This window comes from Vicugna pacos, unplaced genomic scaffold (assembly GCF_048564905.1).
Source record: "Vicugna pacos unplaced genomic scaffold, VicPac4 scaffold_110, whole genome shotgun sequence".
Lineage (NCBI taxonomy): Eukaryota > Metazoa > Chordata > Mammalia > Artiodactyla > Camelidae > Vicugna > Vicugna pacos.
Genome location: NW_027328790.1, coordinates 1,237,228 through 1,256,247, shown reverse-complemented (window position 1 = coordinate 1,256,247; position 19,020 = coordinate 1,237,228). Strand labels below are relative to the sequence as shown.

The following is a 19,020-nucleotide window of genomic DNA, read 5'->3' as shown; positions in this document are numbered from 1 at the left end:
AATCCTGGCTATCTGGTTTCCAGGCTCCCAGGGATGGGCTTTGGGTGTTTACAGGTATCTGCATCCCTGGATCTCTGTACCTCTGCATCAGTTAGACCAGAAAGGACAGGGAAAGTGGAGTTATACAGGTGCTCACAGTCGTGTCTCAGCCACTGTCCATGGAGTGTGCCCCGTGATTGGCATTAATTGTTTTCCAGGCAGTAGATCTGTTCTTATAACAGAAATTTAGTCCATTGAGTTAATCTAGAAACCCTTCCTGCTCTGCTTCTGTCCATGCTTGCCATGTGACTGCCTGCCCGAGATTGGGCCGTGGAGGAGAATCTGTACTCATGGTTGAACTCTGATATTTCAATCTGGTTTGTAGTTTCACATCTCCTGTTACATTAATAAATTAAATTTCTGGTTTTCTTGCATCAGTGTGTCATAAGTTTGCTTAATGTGAAACCAGTCCATGGGAGCCCAGGGGTGCTGACGGTATAATTTCTGAGCATGTGGCATTTCTACCCGTGCAGAAATGGCTGGAGGATGTCCACCTTCCTCACTGATTTCTCCCAGCAGCAGGGTCCTCTCCCACCCCCGGATGTGAGGATGGGATCTCTCTGAGTAGGCCATTCAGAGGCCGAGTCCACCAATCCGAAAATGATGAAGTACCTGGAAGTGGGTTTAATAGAAGACAAGGGCTTCCAGGTTGTCAGATGTGCTGTTCGAGTCCATTTGGTGAAAAGCTGTCCACTGTCTGTGGTTGAGCTGCTTCTTTGCTGTTTAAAAGTCTGTATTACATGAAGGGATTTTAAAAAGCAGAAAGGTGTGATTTCAGGTGGTACATCCGCACCGGTGAGTAGTGCTGGATGACCGCCTGTGTGAGGAATAGACAGAGTCTTACAAACTTCATAAAACAGCTTTTAAAGCTCTTCCATCTGAGTGCACTTCGTATGGGGTCCAGTTCATGACTGGTCGCGCTGAGAGGGCACGTAACTGATGATGGCAGAAAGGACACGGAGGCATCAAAAAGGTCCCAGACATGTTCTGTGTTTAGAGGATGGGGCACAGAGTAATATATTTGAGATGGTTTTTCATTGAACACTTTTGAGTATTTTCTAGGACTCCCCAATCCCCCATGGTTCCATGCAGCTGGGTGTCCCCTCAGTGCAGCTCTGTCAGCGCTTGCCCTGGGCTGACGCGGTGTCACGGGGAGCAGGACGGTCAGTGTCCCCGGCTCCTCCGAGCTCCGTCTCCTCATCCGCAGAGCCGGGTTTCTCATCCGTGTCTACTTAGTAGGATTGCTGAGAATCACACGTGATGGTTGTCAGGTGTGATTTGTGGTTGTCTCTGTGATTGGCGTATAGTCAATATTTGATAGAAACACTTGTTTTTTATTATAATTGTGGCTCCTAGATTGCAGTGGTTTTTAGTCTGCATTTATTTTTTTATATAAATTTATTCTTATTTTTAAGTAAGCACTTGTATTTATTTATTTTCATGAAGGTACTGGGGATTGAAGCCAGGAACATGTGCGTGCACAACAGGTGCTCTACAATGGAGTAATACCCACCCTCCTTGTCTGCACTTAAAAATAAATATTTCAATACACAAAATATTTCTTAAACACCATCATGGGTCCTATTTTCTGCATAGACAATTGAATACATATGCCATCTCAATAAGAATAAATGTCATAGGGACATACCTTTCTAAATCTGTTTACATGTTTTAAAACGATCATAGCTAGTGAAAAACACGAGTCTTGGATCCACTACTTCTTAGGGTCTGCTTTGCCATCATGGGGAATTACATTCTACAGAGAAGGCTAATTGGATCTCATTGATATTTGGATGATTTTGCAATGTTCAAGGCTTTCAAAAGCTGACCGTTTTGTATTTTAAACTAACTACAAAGTTATCTTCTAGAAGTTGTAAGCCCTTAGCTTGTGAAGTGCCCAGTAATTCAGTTTGTATATGTCTGTGTCTCTGTGAACGTGTATGTGTGTGATTTCAGGAATGTAGCAATAAGTTCCATATAGCCTTCTGAAATCTTTCTCCTCCAGTTCAAGGTGTAGGTATATATTTACACAAATAAATTGATACTCTTTTGTGATTTGGCATATTGGTGGGAATAAGAGGTTCTCATAATTGTTTCAGAAGGGTTGGGGAGCATGAGCTTAGAAAATGGGAGGAGATAGAGGCAGGGAGGTTCTTTAAACTTTGTGCAAGATGAGAAACAGCAGCTTTTCTTTTTTCTTCTAAAGCAAACTGGCACTGAATTGTAACATACTAATACTCAGAATTGCTTTTCTGATCAGAGACAAGTGCCTCAGATTTTTCAAGGCAACATGAATGATGAAATGTGTTTTAGCAGTTATCTTTAAAAGTAGTTTTATTTTTCAAGTATAAGTCTATAGACTGTTCTTTTTTTCCAGCTGTACAAGAATTTCTCATTGATCCAGGTACGTGATCAATGTGTTTAGTTTCTTTGGGTTATTTATTTTTTTTAAGTGCTTGATTCATTCTGGTGTGAATGAATGTTTAAAATTTCTGGATTTTGATCTTTAAAACTTGCTGATTTATCAGAACTGCAAAAAACCTGATGTTTGTTCCTTGTTTGGTGGGGCAACCTATTGATTTATGTTGTCTGTTATAGAGGGAAATTCTTCCTCTAGCCTGTAGATAATTAAGTGAATGGTTTGCAGTGTGCCTTAAAAATTATTTGAATGCATTGAGCATGTTTGTCCAGTGAATTTTGGATTGAGTCATAATAATGACTTTGCTTTGATTCTGTGGCTTTTGTCCTCTCCACAAGAATTTGAATTCTGTTGCATTTTGTATTCGTGTTCTTAACAGGGGAAGGAATTTTGCATTTTTTACAGAGGTGGGTTTTCCTATCCCCTCTGAATTCCTTCTGTAATTGATACAGCGAAAATCTGTTATTGCAGTGCTTAATTATTTCATAAAAAATTTTTTGGCTTAATCAGAAACAATGACAAAGAATGATAATAAAAAATACGAAAACCTTCCTTCCTTTGAAGAATAGAAATGAGGTGGTCAGGCTCACGCATGCTTTGTACCTGACACACTTACTCTCATGTCATTGTGTATCATGAGTCGGAGATGGAGTTGCTTCAGGTTTATAGATTTTTGTTTTAACATTTGTGTTGAATTCATTCTCTAGGCATGATGATTCCTGTTGCCTTTGTGGAAAGTGTAGATGAAGGGAAACAAATGCTTTGTTTTGTTTTCAGGAGGCCTGAGATGCTGATGAGAAAAGAGTAGAGGGTGGGCTGAGGAAAATAGTGATAGACCCTCACCTCCAGGCTGAAATTGATGAACAAAGAAATCAATTAAGTGTATTGGTATTTGACTAATAGAAGTCAGACAGCCCAGACTGTCTAGTTATGCCCAAAGGAAAGTACTGAATTCACCTGCAGAATTAGGTGCTTTACCATGTAGAAGCAGCTTAGAGCAATCAGAAAAAGCAGTCTTATGATGAGATATAAAAAGAATATAATATCTTTTATTTCTGAAACTTTTCTACATTAAGTTGTGTAGAGCTAAAATTAAGTTTCAAGCACCAGGAGTTAAGAGTTTAGGTGGTTCTGTGGGATCGTTATTCAGGGATGTGTCTAGACCCTGCTGGAGTGGCCGAAGCTGGCAGGAAAAGATCCAGAGCCAGGATTTTTCATCCTAGGATGTCCTCCATAATGGTTCCATGTGGGAGCCCATGATTGAGTTAACAAGTTGTAACACATCACAGCCGCCTGTCAACTTTAAGAAAAAAAATGTGCTTATTAACTGCTTTAAAGCAAACACCTGTGCATCCTCACTCCTGTCTCCTTGCCATAAAAAGCAGAGACAATGCCTTGCTTGCATATTTGAGGTTATAGATAGCACACTGCTTATTGCAGAGCAATGACCCAGGCCCTCAGCTATAAACGCCAGGCCTGCGTGGTGTTAGATAGTCTATTATCCCCAAAACAGGGACCAGGCTGGTCTGGTGGTCTGCTTTGTAATGAACATGTCTAAAAAATGTATCTTGTTCCCCTCAGCCCATGACTTCCCTAAAGGTAAACTAAGCCTTAGTACTCATGGTGGAGTCTACAATCTCTGTCTCATCCCTTCTTTCCCCAAGTTCCTGCCTACTATCTCACAACTGTTATTGACTTTTTACTTTGATTATACACAATAAATATGGGAGCATTTGAGAGACTCGTGGATTTGGCTCCCTAATCCCTCTCGCTTTCTTTCCTTTTTCCGCAGTCTTGAGAAATTCATTCCGTGTCGGTAAGACTTCCGCCAGCCAGAACCCACAGTTCCAGGTGAGAAGGATGCAGGCTTTATCCCTCCTACCCGAGGGAGAGAGAGGAGATAATTGAGATATGCTCCCCTGTGGTCCCTTCCTGCCCCAGGGCCACTCCAGTTCACCTGCAGCCTTCTGGCCTCTGCTCACAGGGCCTCTGTCCCAGGATTGACCGCAGCCTTTTATTCCCTTGTCAACATTCCCTGTGCCTTTCAGAGGTTGCTCTCTTCTCTGCAATTCAACCCTGGCAGATGTGATGGTGGTCAGCGTGCTGATGGGCAGTTACTTGGGGACTCCCAGGAGCCATGCTGATTCTCCTGAGTCATTCGGGGTTACAGAACTGTCAAGCACTGCAGGAAGCCCATTCACGTGAGTTCAACACAGCATTACATCACTTTCATTTTATTTTTGAATTTTCAGTGGAGAAATTATTTGTAGCACACTGTTCCAGATTTTAGGCCGCCTGCTTTCCTCACCACCATTTCCTTGTTGGCTCTGGTGCTTGTTTTAAGAACCAGGTTTCTTCTCTGGTCATTTGTAGCAGCTGGGCTTGCCGAATCCTTGATTTGCATTTGAAGCAGAATGCTTCTTCGTGATGTCAAACTGATTTTCCTTGTCATGTCTGAATATTTCTTGTACACTCAGCAACAGTTTCAAGTGAAATGCTCTTGTCCAATTTCGGTTAACTAATATTTGCTGATCTCCTGCTTTCATGCTGAGGGCAGTTTCTTCTTCCTGTAATAAATGTTAGCAATTTGCATTTACTATGGAAGGTACTAATCCGAGGTGCTTTTGTTCTTAACAGTTTTAATACAAATCACCCATTAAAATGTACAGCGGATTTTACTCTATGCCCAGAAATGTGCATCCCAGTCAATCTTAGAATATTTTCTTCCCCCCAACAGGAAACCCAGTACGCATAAGCAGACATTATCAACTTCCCCATCCTCCCCAAGCCCCAGGGAGCCACTCTTCTGTCTCTGTGGATTTGCCTGTGCTGAACATTTCATGCAAATCGAGTCACTTCATGTAAGTGGAACCGTCTATTTTGACTGACTTCTTTCACACTGAGTAACGTTTTCAATGTTTGTCCATGTTGTGGCCTGAGTCAGTACTCTATGCTTTGCTATTGCTGAATAATATTTCACTGTATGGCTGGGCCCCTTTATTTACCCATTCATCACGTGATAGTCATTTGGGTTGTTTCTGTTTTTTGGCTCTGAAAATTAATGGCGAAAAGTAATGGTGAATATTCCTGTAGGAGTTTTTATGTTAACATTTGTTTTCAGTTCTCTTACTTGTGTGCCCAGGAAGCAGAATTGCTGGATCATTCAGAAGCCAAATGTTCAACTCTCTGAGGACGTGCCAGGATGTTTTCCAAAGTGGTCACGCTGTGTTACATCCTCACCAGCAATGGCTGCGGGCTCTGCTTCCTCTGTGTCCTCATTAGTGCTTGTTAATCTTTTTTTGATTTTAACCTATTGTAGTGAATGTGAAGCGGTTTCTCCTAGTTGTTTTGACTTGATTTCCTTTAGAGCTAATGTTATTGAACACCGTTTCATTGTGCTTATTGGCCATTTGTATATTTTCCTTGAAAAATATCTTTTCAGATTCTTTTTTCATTTTTTAATTGAGTTGCCTTTTTATTGTTGAGCTGTGGAATTTTTTTTTGATACACAAATTCCTTATCAGATAAATGATTTGAAAAAATTTTCTCCTGAGTGTTGTTTTTTCACTTTCTGGATGGTGTCTTTTGAAGCAAAGTTTTAAAGTTTAATGAACTCCAATTTATCTCTGTTTTCATTTTTCCTTGTGCTTTTGGGGTAATATTTAATATCTGATGTATTTTATTAAAACTTGTATATATAAAATAACTTAATTCTTAGGACCGTTCTAGGAGATGGGTGCGGTTGTTGTCCCCAGTCTATGCATCGGAGACTGAGATGCAGAGAATTTGACTGACATATTAGTGTCAAAGCTACCCAGTGCTGTGGGAATTCAGACCCTCATGTTTTTCCCTAGCATCTGAGCTCAACACCACCATGCTCCAATCTTTCCAGGAAACGTTAATGAAAAAATCTTTACTTTTTTGATTTCTTGTTAGATTTTTTTCTTATTGGGGACCTCAAATTCTCATTTTCTTTTCGGATATCAGTGTCGATTTATTTTAGGTCTCATGTAGGGAGAAGCATTGCTATCAGTTAACTTCTTTATTACTCACTCTCCAGTGATGATTGTTGCTAGTTGATCTAATCAAGTCATGCTTAAGTCTTTCCTGCTCATGACACTAACAGCAGAGTCATGACTTATAGAATGCTCAAAGAAGAAAGTACTTGATTGATTTTATTTTGCCAACAAATCAAACCAATCAGATAAAACCCTGGTGTTGACACAGACTATAAACCCTCCAGAATAGGGTCACTGTCTTCATTGTGTTTCATTTGTTGGGTCACAGTGTCTGGATAGTGCCTTGCTGTCCAGCAGTTTTGTGAGGATACGGTGCTCGTGAATCATTGTAAGGACAGAATTTTGACAACAGACTGTGTTGTTCATTTCACGACGGGAAAGGTAATATAGAATTACTGTTCAGATCTGTTTTAAAATTAAGCTTTGAATTTTGAGAATAGTTCAAGAAGCCATACAAAGCTCTTTTTCACTAATTTTAGATCTATCTTAGACAAATTATGTTTACATAGCAGAGTAACTTATCAAGTAGATTTGACAAAAGGAGTGTTATATTGATTATTTGTTTTAGTTGAAATATTCTACCAGGGATAAAGTCATAAGTGCCCATAAATGAACAAATATATTTGTATTTAAATGCAACATGGGAGCAGACTACATATGTTTCTATATAATATATATGACTGTGTGTTTTAATCTTTCTGTCAGTGTTTTAAAAGTTTTTCAGCAATTTTGTAACTTTAGAATTCTTCTATGGAAATCACCCCCAATTCTAGTGCAGTTTGTACTGTGTATCCTGTCTTATGCATGGGATTCCACTGTCCCCTCAGTGAGGAATTTCCTCTCCTATTGTGTTAGGAGCAGAGTTAAAGGAACTGTGATTTCTAGGCCTTTGCTCTCCATGTGTTTGCAGTTGGCTCTCAGTCACGATTTTCCCTTTCCAGAGTTTTTATTGTTAAATTAGAATTTCTGAAAATAACTATTAATATGTTGCATTGGTCTCCCTAGAAACTTGACGTCTTTGTGCTTTTCAGTTTTCAATTTATGAAAAATGCAAATGCACTCTTGTTTTTAAGTTGTCCTTTTTCAATAGATATTTATCTCTTAATTGATAGAATAATTTTTTCCCAATGAATGAATCGGTGTGCATGTTTTAAAGGATAACTTACTTTTTATTTTTCTTATTGTAACAGTAATATTCATTGTAGAGAATTTAGTAAATAAGGATTAACACAGTAATAACTTCACAATGGCCTCTAATCTCACCTGGAGATACAGTTGTAAGGTTTGAAATTGAGAATTATAAGTCCTCTCAAATTTTTCTTTTTCAAGTACGTATTGGTTACTGAGATCCTCGAATTCCCATATGAATTGTAGCAGCAGATAGTCAGTTTCTGCAGAGGAGCCCGCTGGGATTGTGATCGAGACCACGTTGAATATACGGATCGCTCTGGGGAGCACTGCCATTCCAAGAGCACTTTCTTTTGATAGGGGAATGTGTGTGGAGTGTCTGTCCTGGTATTTAGGTCTTCTTTAACTTTTTTTTTCAACAATGCTTTGAGTTTACAGAGTATTATTTTACTTTAATTATCTTTGCCCTTATATTGAGGACAAGTGTGCAAGGTACCGGGATCAGAAGTGTATTTGAGCCCCGCAACTTGCTGCCACCATGGACGCTGCGCTCTTGCTTCACCCGCTGTACAATCTTGCACAGAATACGACCTCAGTAACTCTCTCTTGAATGAATGATTATATGATTGTTGGATGATGCTTGAGAGTCCTTGTGATGATTTTTTTCCCCAGCCTTTCCCCAGTTCTTAACTATGCCCTTTCTCTTCCTAAACTCCAGCCTGGGTTTCAGCCTGCCTGTGGCATTGATTTTCCTTGTCTGTGGACTCTTCCTTTCACTGGTTCCCGATAATGTTACATGTGGGCTGTGGAAACTTGCTAGATGTCAAGAAAGAGCTAATCCATTGTAGGCCAGTATTTTTAGAGTTTGTTATTGTTTTATTGATTGAAATTAAATGAGGCTGCCCCCTGAGCCCTCCCGTGAGCACTTTTGACCTTCCTACAGCTGATACTGCTCTAGTTGCTGCATGTGCCCTTTCCCCAGCCTTGATTTTGTAATTGAATAAGTCACCATCACTGGAGCCCTCTCTTTAAAAGATAAAGAGAACATTTGCTCCTTTTCCCTGTTTGGAGACTTCGATGAGATGAGATCCCAGATAAAGAATGGAGCCCCACCTCTTTCTGACCCCCGCTGTTTCCGTTCCTTTCTTCAGGGGAAAAGAGTACAATTCAACAGTATAAAGATTGATTGTGAGCTAATGAGATAGACAAGACAACCGATCATTTATTAAATAACCTTTCATGATAGAAACAAATGTATTATACACACAAACAGCACACAAAGCACTGTAGTACCATGGTTACAATCGTGGGTCCGAGTTCGTGTCCTGCTCTGGAGAGACCAGTCCTGTGAGATGGAGAACTGGTAAGTCGGCTTAGCCTCTCCAGAACTGGTTTTCTGTCCTGCAGAGACGGGGCTCGCTAGGCGTCCCCCCCGTAGAGGTGCTGTGGGGTGTAAATGATGCGCATGGGCAGCCTGAGCACAGCTGCTCATTCCTCGTAAGTGCAGGGTAGCATAGCTTTTGCGGTGATGGCTTTATGACCGCCCCATGTAGACTGTCAGTGCTCTGAAGGGATGCCTTGTGGTTTGGAGATGGGATTCTCACTTCTGTAAATACCCAAGTGTAGTGTTATTGGGCCCTGCTGATTTCAGTCTATTCTTTAGAAAGTACATATTGTAGATATATTTTTCAAGCATGCGTGCTTTTTTTCTTTTACTATTTAAAGTTCTACCCTCTCATCTCTTGGTATTACTTTTCATGGAATCCAGGAAACAGTCCTAAGCTACCTGCCTCTTCACACTTTTCCGTGGTGGTTTCCTTCCCTGATTAGAAGAGGGTTTTGCATAGGAAATTTTATTTGTTCCCCTTTTCTTGGAGTCTCTCTCTCTGTCTGCCCATCTCTCACCTCTCAATCTGTCCATTTCTCAACCCACTGCTTCTTCTGACATGTTCCAAAACGCATTTCAGGTAGCTTACAGAAGAACAGATACCAAATAAACAGGTGAGAAAATGGGGCCCAGTTCAGACAGTGAGGCTAGGAGGCGAGCCTGTGTGAGGATTGCAGGCGTGAGACACATGTCTCTGCCATGTGACTTATAAGATCGACAGCAGCAGTGTGCTTCAAGCTCCCAGCAGACACAGGGAAGCAGGATTTGAGGGAGATGCTTACTGGCTGTGAAATAAATAAGTGACTTAGGAGAAGCCCAGCCTTTCCAGCTACTAAGGCTTAGGAGAATATTTTGAGTGTCTTCCAAAATCAGAGTATGGCATCTTTTCTTTTTCAGAGTTCTATGTATAGTTGGTTACATTCTATACCTGGAAATTTCTCCAAAACTGCTTCCCACGTGAGTCCCATGGCTCGGGGATTGGGTGGTTCTGCTCATTGATGGGGGTTGGCCAGAAACAGAAAATGAGAGCCTCAAAGGGGCCTGGGATTTGTCAGTTATGTTTTGTCAGTGCTGTAGGGTTCAAGAAATGCTTTCACCGTTTCTCTCCATCTGAGGCGGCAGCGTAATCTCTTACCAGCATCAGGAGCTCAGGGCCACGGGATGGTGGGGGCTGACTGCACTGCCGTCAAGACAGCTGAGCTAGTCACTGCAGGTGTGGTTCTTTTACATACTGCATTTCATGTTCTTTACTAGAATGTTTCAACAGGGAGTTAATTAACTGAGTTAATTAACATTTAATAAATATGATCTTTGTTGAAAAGACAGTTAAAGGCAGAATATAAGCTGTGAAGTCTTTAAAAACGGTTTCATTACTGAAATTTCATTTGGGGAGATACACGGTTTATCTTATATATGGCTCTCTTTTAAAGTAACAAAGAAACAAGACAGAAAAGGCAGAGGATGATTTCTGTTCTTCCTCTCGGCTTGCAGGTGCCCTCACCCCCAGTAGCATCAATCAAGACACCAGCACTGACACTGGCCGTGCTCAGAACTGCCTCAGCCCTGAAGACACTGCTGACAAATAGAAGGGGGCCACGCCCTGTTACAGCAGGTGCTCTCACTTTGTGGGTCCTTATGTAACTGCGTGGTGTTAATCAGGATCGCCCGTCCTACATTGTGTGATGCTGCTGCTTTGTCTCCTAGTTACTTGTTTCTCTAAGTATTCTTGTATTATTCTCCAACGCATAGTACTACACACCCAAAAATGCTTTTTTCAGATGAAAAAGAATGTGCATTTAAAATAATAACTCTGAAAAAGTGGGCAAAAAAGGCTATCCTTGTCCCGCTATTCAAAGATAATAATTAACACGTTAACGTATATTTTCATCAGTGTGGATCACCTCTGTCATAAAAAACCAGAGAGCACTCTGTGACTGTTTACTGTGTGGACACCTCCATTTTCCATTCGGCTTTTTATATGTTTTTCTACAATATTCTATCTCCTCTGGCATGATTTTTGATGACCAGTATAGCATTCTGTCTTGTGGAGGCATTGTCAATTTTACTTCGGACTTAAATAAACTTTTAAATTCCAAGTATACTTAACTGAAATACTGAAAAGAGAACTGTGGTGGTACAGGAAGGCCCTACCTCCCTTCCCCTTATTTCCGAAGAGTAAAAACTGTTGAAAATTTGATATATATATTTCATGACCTTTATGCCTATGACATACATATATACACACATATGAGAATTCCATGTATACGTGTGTGTATATATGCTTTATTTAAAAATGAGACCATACTATATGTTTTTCTGCAGCTCGCTTTAATCACTCAGGTGTATATCATAGACGTCCTCCCACTCCAGACTCACCCGGTCCTTTCAGATAGAGTGGAGGGGTCTCCTGATTTGCGGGTGTGGTCTCTTTCCCACGCACACCTTTGGTGAGAGAATGCTGTGGACAAGGCCCTGGACCACGGCGAAACGCTGGCTCCCTCATTGCTCGCAGCTCGTCGTGATTTACCGCATCATTGTTTTGATGGTGGACAGTTAAATTTTCTCCATTTTCCACTGTCAGAAAGGATATTTGACTGGCATCCTTCTTGTACAGATATTCCTGTGATCTTTTATGAGTATTCCCTTAGTTAAGGCTTCTGGAAATTTAGTCCCTGGATGTGACATTTACATTCATCACAGACTCCATTCAAGTAACTCTAGAAATTCCTTCCATAGGGGAATGAAAAGATGCACAATTACTTATGTAACCAATTCTCTATTGCTGGATATGATTTCACTTCAGTTTTTCTTCCCACCATTGTAAACAGTGCTGTGTAAATGCCCTGATGGGTACATCTTTTTGGACCTAATTTGTTTTTTCCTAAAGGAAACGATTCCTAGAAGTGGTGTTGAGTCATTGTGTATGTACGTTTTTCAGAGTTTACATATCCATTGACATGTCGTCCTCTGAAAATGTCGCTCATGGTTTCTTCTCCCACAGATGGACACTAGATAGAATATCTTTTAAAAATATTTGCCAATATGATGAGCAAAAGTGCTTTTTCATTGTTTTAGTTTGCATTTGATGACCAGTGAGGTATTGAGCATTTTTCACTCATTAGCCATTTGACTTTTTTAAAATGAATGATTCCTTTTATCCTTTGCACACATTTAAGTGGGGGAGCTTCTTGTTGGTTTGTGACAGCTCTTTGTATGTTATGAACATTAACTTCTTGTCTTCAACAACATGTATCACAGAGCTTTTTCTTGTCATTTCTTTCCTTTCATTTTGTTAGGAGGATTTTAATTTTGGTAGTGTCTCAAAATATTCTTATGATAATAAATGTATTCCTTATGTGTTTTATCTTTGAAATTATTCTTAAAAATAATTTCTTATACTGGAATAAATCTCCTCTGTAGGTTTTTTTTAATCTCTAAGATGGAGATGATAATAGTACTTGTTAATGTAAGGGTAAGTTGAGTTAATAAGAGCAAAGTGTTGTATTTGCTGTTATTAGTACTTTTTTATATTTACATCACTGTCTGTAAATTATCTTGTGGTCCTTATGAGAGGAATAGTATTTATTCTTTCTAGGTGATTGTCTGATTGTCTCAGGACAATTACTGAAGTCATACTTTTCTCTTTGATTTGAAATCCCACCTTTACAAAATACTTGTGTACACTAGAGTCTCTTTTTGAGCTCATGGTTCCCTTCTGTCAATCTGCCTTTCTTACTCCAGCACCATAACTTACATATTGTAAAAATTTATTTAATAATTGGCAGTCTGAATTTTTTTCATTCTTTTCTTCCATCCCAAATTTTCTTGTCTAGTATTATGATTTTATTATTCCTGAAGAATTCCAAAATATTTTGTTCAAGTTAAAAAAAATCAGATTGGAGTTGTCATGGGAGTTTTCAGTAAGTTTTGAATTATTCTGATGAGAACTTACATCTTTACAAAACTGCTTTCCTCCATGCAATTTGTTGATGTCTCTACATCCTCACCTCTTACTTTACCCCTCAGTACAGCCCTGAAGTTTCTCCATTTAGAACATGGGCATTATTTTTTAACTTATTCCAGATTATTGTTTATGTTTTTGTCAATTTTGTAAGTGAAAATTTTTTGCTATTATATTTTTAAACGCTTAAAACTGAAATTTAGAAAGGAAGATTCGGTTTGTAAATACTCACTTTGTAATTTGTCATTTAAAATTGTAAGTATTAAGTAGTTGTTCCAGAATCCTTTCTTTTTTGTTTTTAAAAATTTGTGTCGAAGATTCTCAAAATGTTCATAGCTAAGTAGTATAGGTGGGGAGACAGATGGAGAGAGGTAGTGTGGCTCATGTACAAACTGTGAGCAGTTTCATGGCTGCCTTTAGGCTGGAGAAACCACAGAAGAGCCCAGGTTAGACAAGGAATGGCTTTGTATGCACTTGAAAGCCAGCTTTCCTGCCTGTATGGTGAAGCCTGGTGGGCGTGGCAGGTAGATGATCAAGGTCTGATCAAGGTCATTTGCTGCACAGAGCGCTGTGTCTGTGAGAAATGGTGACCATTGCCATGGCAAATGCTTGGTGCCAGGAACAATGCAGGGGAGCTGGGGAGCCTGTGTTAAGGATTTTCCAGTCCTGGGAGTGGGAAGATCAGACTCTGCATTCAGATCTGAGTTTGAATTAATCCTCTTTAGTTTACTGGACCTCTGACTTTTGTCAAGTTATGCATCCTGTTTGAACTCCTGCTTTGTTGTCTCTCAAAACAGAAGAATTACAGCCTGCTGCTAGAGTGTTTGATCAGGGTAAATGATTTGTGTCTATAAGATGCCACGTTCAGTCACAAGCTCAGTGAGCAATGAGTTGTCCCCTCTTCTCCTGCAAATCAGTGCTCGATAAGTCATCAGCAGAAAGCGAGGCCCTAATTTGTATGTGGTGCAAGGAAGAACAAAACTAACGTCTTGCCTTTCCCTGGCAGTATTCTTAGTTCTTTGCTTCATGTACCTCTTTCCTCCTTCACTCTCCCCTTTCACCTCCTCCACCAAGAGCCTGAGACTCTCTCAGAACACTAGATTCAAATTATTTAAATGGTGGCTCATTCCCATGAAATGACAGTGACTTAAAAAAACTGTACACATCCCAGAATTCATTGTATTTGATTTACACACACACACACGTGCACACACACACACACACACATCAGGCTACCTCCCATTTGCTGAGGGAGAAGGGCCACTTTTTCTGAGTTTTCATTTACTCAGCGTGAGAGCAGTCTCTTAAGCAGAATTTCACCTGGCTTCGTGCATGGTTTTTTAAATTGGATTTCTGCTTTTTGTCCATAAAAATATTCTCCTATTAGAAGACAGGAAGTGGAGACATAGATATTCTGCTGAGATATTGGTGTTATCATATTTGAGTTTTAATGGACATAAGGCGGCATAGAGTCATACATTATTATGGATGAGAATCCATGATGATGTAACTTAGACAAGAATCTGGGTCTCCTGCCATCGTGTCCACGCGGGTGAAGAGGCAACTGGGTGGGGGATGGCAGGGAACCTTCTTGCTTGAGTTCCAGGTTCTTGTTAGTTTTCATTGCTCAGCTGCCTTTAGTTTATGTCCATGAGGCCTCTCATGGGAAGGTCACTATGTCCTGAGAGACTGAGTTACTAATCAGCAGAAAGCTCTGGACCCACTCATATTTTCCAGAGTTTTTCTGCTGACCTGCTGACACTTTATATAAATGAGACCTAACAAACTACTGGATATAAAATCCTTATTGTTATCATTTGCCCTCGAGTTCCATAGGAATGGGGTGCTGTCTCAGGCTGTCTAAGGCTAGATCTGAACAAAGATAGGGTGATAGGCTCCGCTGCTGGACCCTCCCCAGTCGAATGGGATTTCCACCTTAGTTTTTAGAATCAGGCAGATGAGTTCAAATCTTGTCTTTACCAGTTATTAGCTTTGTGACCTTGGGGAAATAACTACTTTTTTGGTTCCAATTTTCTTTATCTGTAAATAAGTTCAGTATTTATTTTAGGGTTTTTGTTTTAGAATTGAATGTGCTAATTCCCTAATTTATTCCTAAAATACTGATCACATGGTTCTATGCTGGTGCCTTAGTAGTTGATTGCTAAGGGACTCAACAGTGAGAATGGGGGTGGAGCCCCCTGGATCATACAGCTTATATTCCAGGATATGCTTGTAAAAGACAAGATTGCAGTGGATTTTTAGTAAATGTCCATTCCTTTCCTAATCCCCATTGATTGTGTATATATCTTTATACTAATATATGAACAATTTTTTGCAGTTTAAATCTCTTTGTAGTATTTAAAGAATGTAGCTATAACAAAAATACGTGAAATAAAATGACTTGACTTTTATTTTCCTTTCAATAAGCAAAACAAAATAAAATAGAAAAGAAAAGAAAAAGTATTGAAGGAGTAGAAATAATTTTATTTCCGTGGAATCAACTCCCTATGTTAGGTTTTTCCATTGTGTTGTTCAACATCATATAAAATTGACAGGTTGTGACTTCAGTGTTGATAGCTAGGTGAGTATAGTTTCTTTTTGTGGTTGTCTTTGATGAATTATTTGCACTAGATCATAAATGATGTGCATGTTACATATTGGAAATGAGGAAACATTGGAGACATACTACCTCCAATGCAGTCATTTTGTTACTGAGTCCAAACTCGTTCTGCTCGCCACATGACAGGCCAATAAACCGGGAGATGAGGTGTTGGAGCAAGGAATAGTGACTTCACTTGCAATGCTGGCAGACCCAGAAGACGGCAGACTGATGTCCTGGAGAACTATCTTCCCCAAGTAAGAATTCAGTCTCCTTTTATACTAAAAAGGGGCGGGGTTGTGGTTGGTTGTTGCATACTTCTTGCTTTATGAATTGTTTGTCCTTTGAATCCGCTGTTCTTGCAGCTGTCCATGTGGATCAAATCATGGTACCCCTGTAAAACCTCCAAAAAAACAAAGGCTATTCTCTATTATGCAACTTGCCATCTCTACAGAAGTGCAGATGAGCTAACATTTTTAAAGATCAGGGCCAGGAGAATAGGCTTTCCTGCAGATTTCAGGCTAAAGGCAACTTTCTTTTTCAAATGGTGCAGAGCTACCAAGTCTGAGCCTAGGAAACAGGGCACAGGTTTAAACTCAAAGGAACAGATTTAACATAGGGTAAAAACTGTACATTTTATTACAATTCCGTTTCCAGCTTCATAGATAATATTAGTAAGAAATACGAGCAATTTTGTATTTTTGCTTCTTAATAACCGATAAGTGTACCAACTATATTTTGTGAGCAGGGATGCTGTGCAGGCATTGGGGTGACAGCAAACTCTTGTAGGGGGTGGCCGACCCTGCAACATCTCTGATGCCCCGTGAGTGTTGGTGAGGGTCCCCGTAGCCAGGGGCTCTCTTCAGGAACCAGCATATGGGCATTGACCTCTGGAGACCTCTTTTTCGGCTGCAGGAATTTTTTTCAGATATTGAGATTGAAAAATCACTCCAGCTGGGAATAATTAGGGAAAAAAACAAAAGGAAAAGGGTTTGGAGTAGAGTAGAAGAGTAGGACATAAGATCACGGAGCCTGAGTGCTTGGCAGCGGGGCCTCGGGAGAGAGGGGAGCAGAGGTGGGGAGGGGCCTGGCTCCAGAACCAGCTCCTGTAATTGCCCCCGCACGCAAGCCACATAGCTTTAAATTGGCCTGGGCCACCTCTCTGGGCTGGATATCACCCTGGGCAGAACCGTGGTATCTGTAAAGTAAAATGACTTCACAACTATTGCACAGAGCTGCAGGTGTAAGAGAGCCTAAGCCTGTCTCAGAGTGCAGGGGACAAGCGGAAAGGAATGGCAAAATTTCCACTGACAATTGAAATTTTGTTAAATAGCCTGCTACAGTTGTTTGCATCACTTGAATGAATGCAGGCATATTTCTGTGGGCATTTATAGGTTCACTGAACCCCACCAGCCCCTCTTGCCCCCATCGGAGATGGGCTTTCTCAAGCACAGTGCCCCTCCTGCTTGGGTGGAAAACGCTGCTGGTCCTTGCCTGGGGCCGGGCTGCTGCAGGGCACTGAATCCCCGAGGCACGGCCTGTGAGACACGACAGGAACATCTCTGCTCTTGACTGGGTGCCTCCGTTTCCCCTGCAGTGTAAAAATGCCGATGACTGAGTTAGAAGCATGCTTCCAAGCTGTCCATGTCCTTGGCATCCAGAAGCGGAGCCTGGAAGCTTTCGAATTTATCCAGAATGCGGTTTACATTCACCTTCAGCAGGTGAGTGTATGTCCTTACACAAGTGGAGGAATTACTGCAGTTTTCCTGGAACTTTCTCACTACAAGTCCATTTGATTTTTCTGTGCTAGGATTCAGTATGGCCTGCTAAAAACTCTGGAGTGAGATCTTGAAACCCTGATGAAGAGCATTATTTATTTCATTTCTCTATATGATACTCTTTTACTTTTAAAATTCAGAATTTTTGGTTGTTTCAAAAATTTTTGGGGGGGTTGGAGAATCATGTTTGCTCTTACCATCTTTGCAACCTGTTGCTTTGTGCCTCTCACCTGTCTTCTGTCACTTGTGAGGCGGTTCCATTTGTGACCCTGTCCGGGTTGTTCATGTTATAAAACATAAAGCCTGTAAAAGTACAGTCCCTTTTCCTCCGAAGACATTCCACAAATACTCCTTTAACCTGGGTGTGGTTTTAAGAAGACAGAATCTTTAGAACATGTCCTTGCAGGTTGCTAGTGCAAAATCCCAAAATCAATAGTCTAGCTCAACATCTAAAATCTTTCTAATTTACCTTGGAATTGTATGGATAATTGAAGCAGTTTGCTAAGAACTCAGACCAGGTTTAGAATACAGGCTGGTGTAGCTCAGCAGGTCCTCCCAAGCTGATGCCCTGCCAGAGGGCGGGGCCGAGGGGAGAGGGCGGGGCCGAGGGGAGAGGGCGGGTCCTGCCCTCCCTGAGGTGACAATTTCATGGCAAAGACTTTCACCTGGTGAAGAACTTGGAGTTTCTTCTAAGAAGAGTGGGTCTGAAAAGAGTCCAAAAAGCGCGGGAGTGACAAAGTCCCATTTGTCTCAAGTAGGGGAGAGTGGCTGTGGGGCCACGTAGGAGACTCATGTGTCCAGGTGGGCAGTGTTGGTGGCTTCCACTTGAGCGGTGGGACGGTCAGTGTTTAAAAGCGAACATATTGAAGGCATGTTTAGATGGTAAAAAGGAAAGGATGAAGGCTGTCTGTGAATGTAGGATGGAGTAAGGCCCAGGTTTCTGGGTGGATTTATGAGGTAAATGATGGTCCTTCTGTGCTCTGAGGAGGGAAAGCTGCAGAGGGAGTTCTGCGGAAATCTGATGAGTTCAGCTGTGGGTAAAGTGAAAGGTTGTTAGATGTGTGGTCTGGGAGCTCAGGTGAGAGCCAGTAGTGAGTAGGGGGAGGTGAGAGGGACTTTCAAATAATTTTGTATTGTGAACATACAAATAAGTATGAGTAATGACACATTTAACACCTCTATATTCTGGATTTAAAGCCCAGTAACATTTTGCTATACTGACTGCAGAGGTTCTTAATATTTTTTAATAGAAATAAGTAGAAACAAAATAGTGGAGTTAGTGAGCATCTTAGAGTAGATGTGTGTCCTTGTATGTATTTTTATACCTCATCTGTTTATAACCATAATCTACAAAAAGTTATCTTGCTTAGCATAAGAGTTAAACACAGGGACGTGACACACATTGTTGGGGGTTGAAGCTGATCTTCTCGGGCAAATTATGGACCCTCTCTTTGCCTTAGTTGCATCGTCTGTGACTGCCCCAGGGCCCCTCATCACAGCTGATTTCCTAGAGTAGATGTTGGGAGGGAGGCTGCTGAAGGGAGTAAGAGGTGGCAACTGCTAGGGATATTGAAGAGAGACAAAAACAGATTAAAGCCGATAAACTGAGTACAAATACCCTCTAAATAGAAGGAATCCCGCAGTGTTTTGAGCCGCTTATCATAAGGGAAAGAAAATCACGTGGATCCAA

At 40.8% G+C, this 19,020-nt stretch overlaps 1 protein-coding gene across 1 annotated transcript in view; it reads left to right on the top strand.

Annotated features, from left to right (window-relative positions):
- LOC140694905 (trafficking protein particle complex subunit 9-like) overlaps nucleotides 1-19,020 on the top strand; it is an 83,962-nt gene that overhangs the window by 14,155 nt on the left and 50,787 nt on the right. Inside the window, exons 3-10 of the mRNA XM_072957921.1 lie at nucleotides 4,251-4,309; nucleotides 4,507-4,659; nucleotides 5,196-5,319; nucleotides 9,890-9,949; nucleotides 10,048-10,205; nucleotides 10,484-10,604; nucleotides 15,700-15,809; nucleotides 17,150-17,273. Coding sequence (XP_072814022.1) covers nucleotides 15,754-15,809; nucleotides 17,150-17,273 — 180 coding nt within the window. The 5' untranslated portion in view covers nucleotides 4,251-4,309; nucleotides 4,507-4,659; nucleotides 5,196-5,319; ... (2 more) ...; nucleotides 10,484-10,604; nucleotides 15,700-15,753. The remainder of the gene's footprint in view (nucleotides 1-4,250; nucleotides 4,310-4,506; nucleotides 4,660-5,195; nucleotides 5,320-9,889; nucleotides 9,950-10,047; nucleotides 10,206-10,483; nucleotides 10,605-15,699; nucleotides 15,810-17,149; nucleotides 17,274-19,020) is intronic.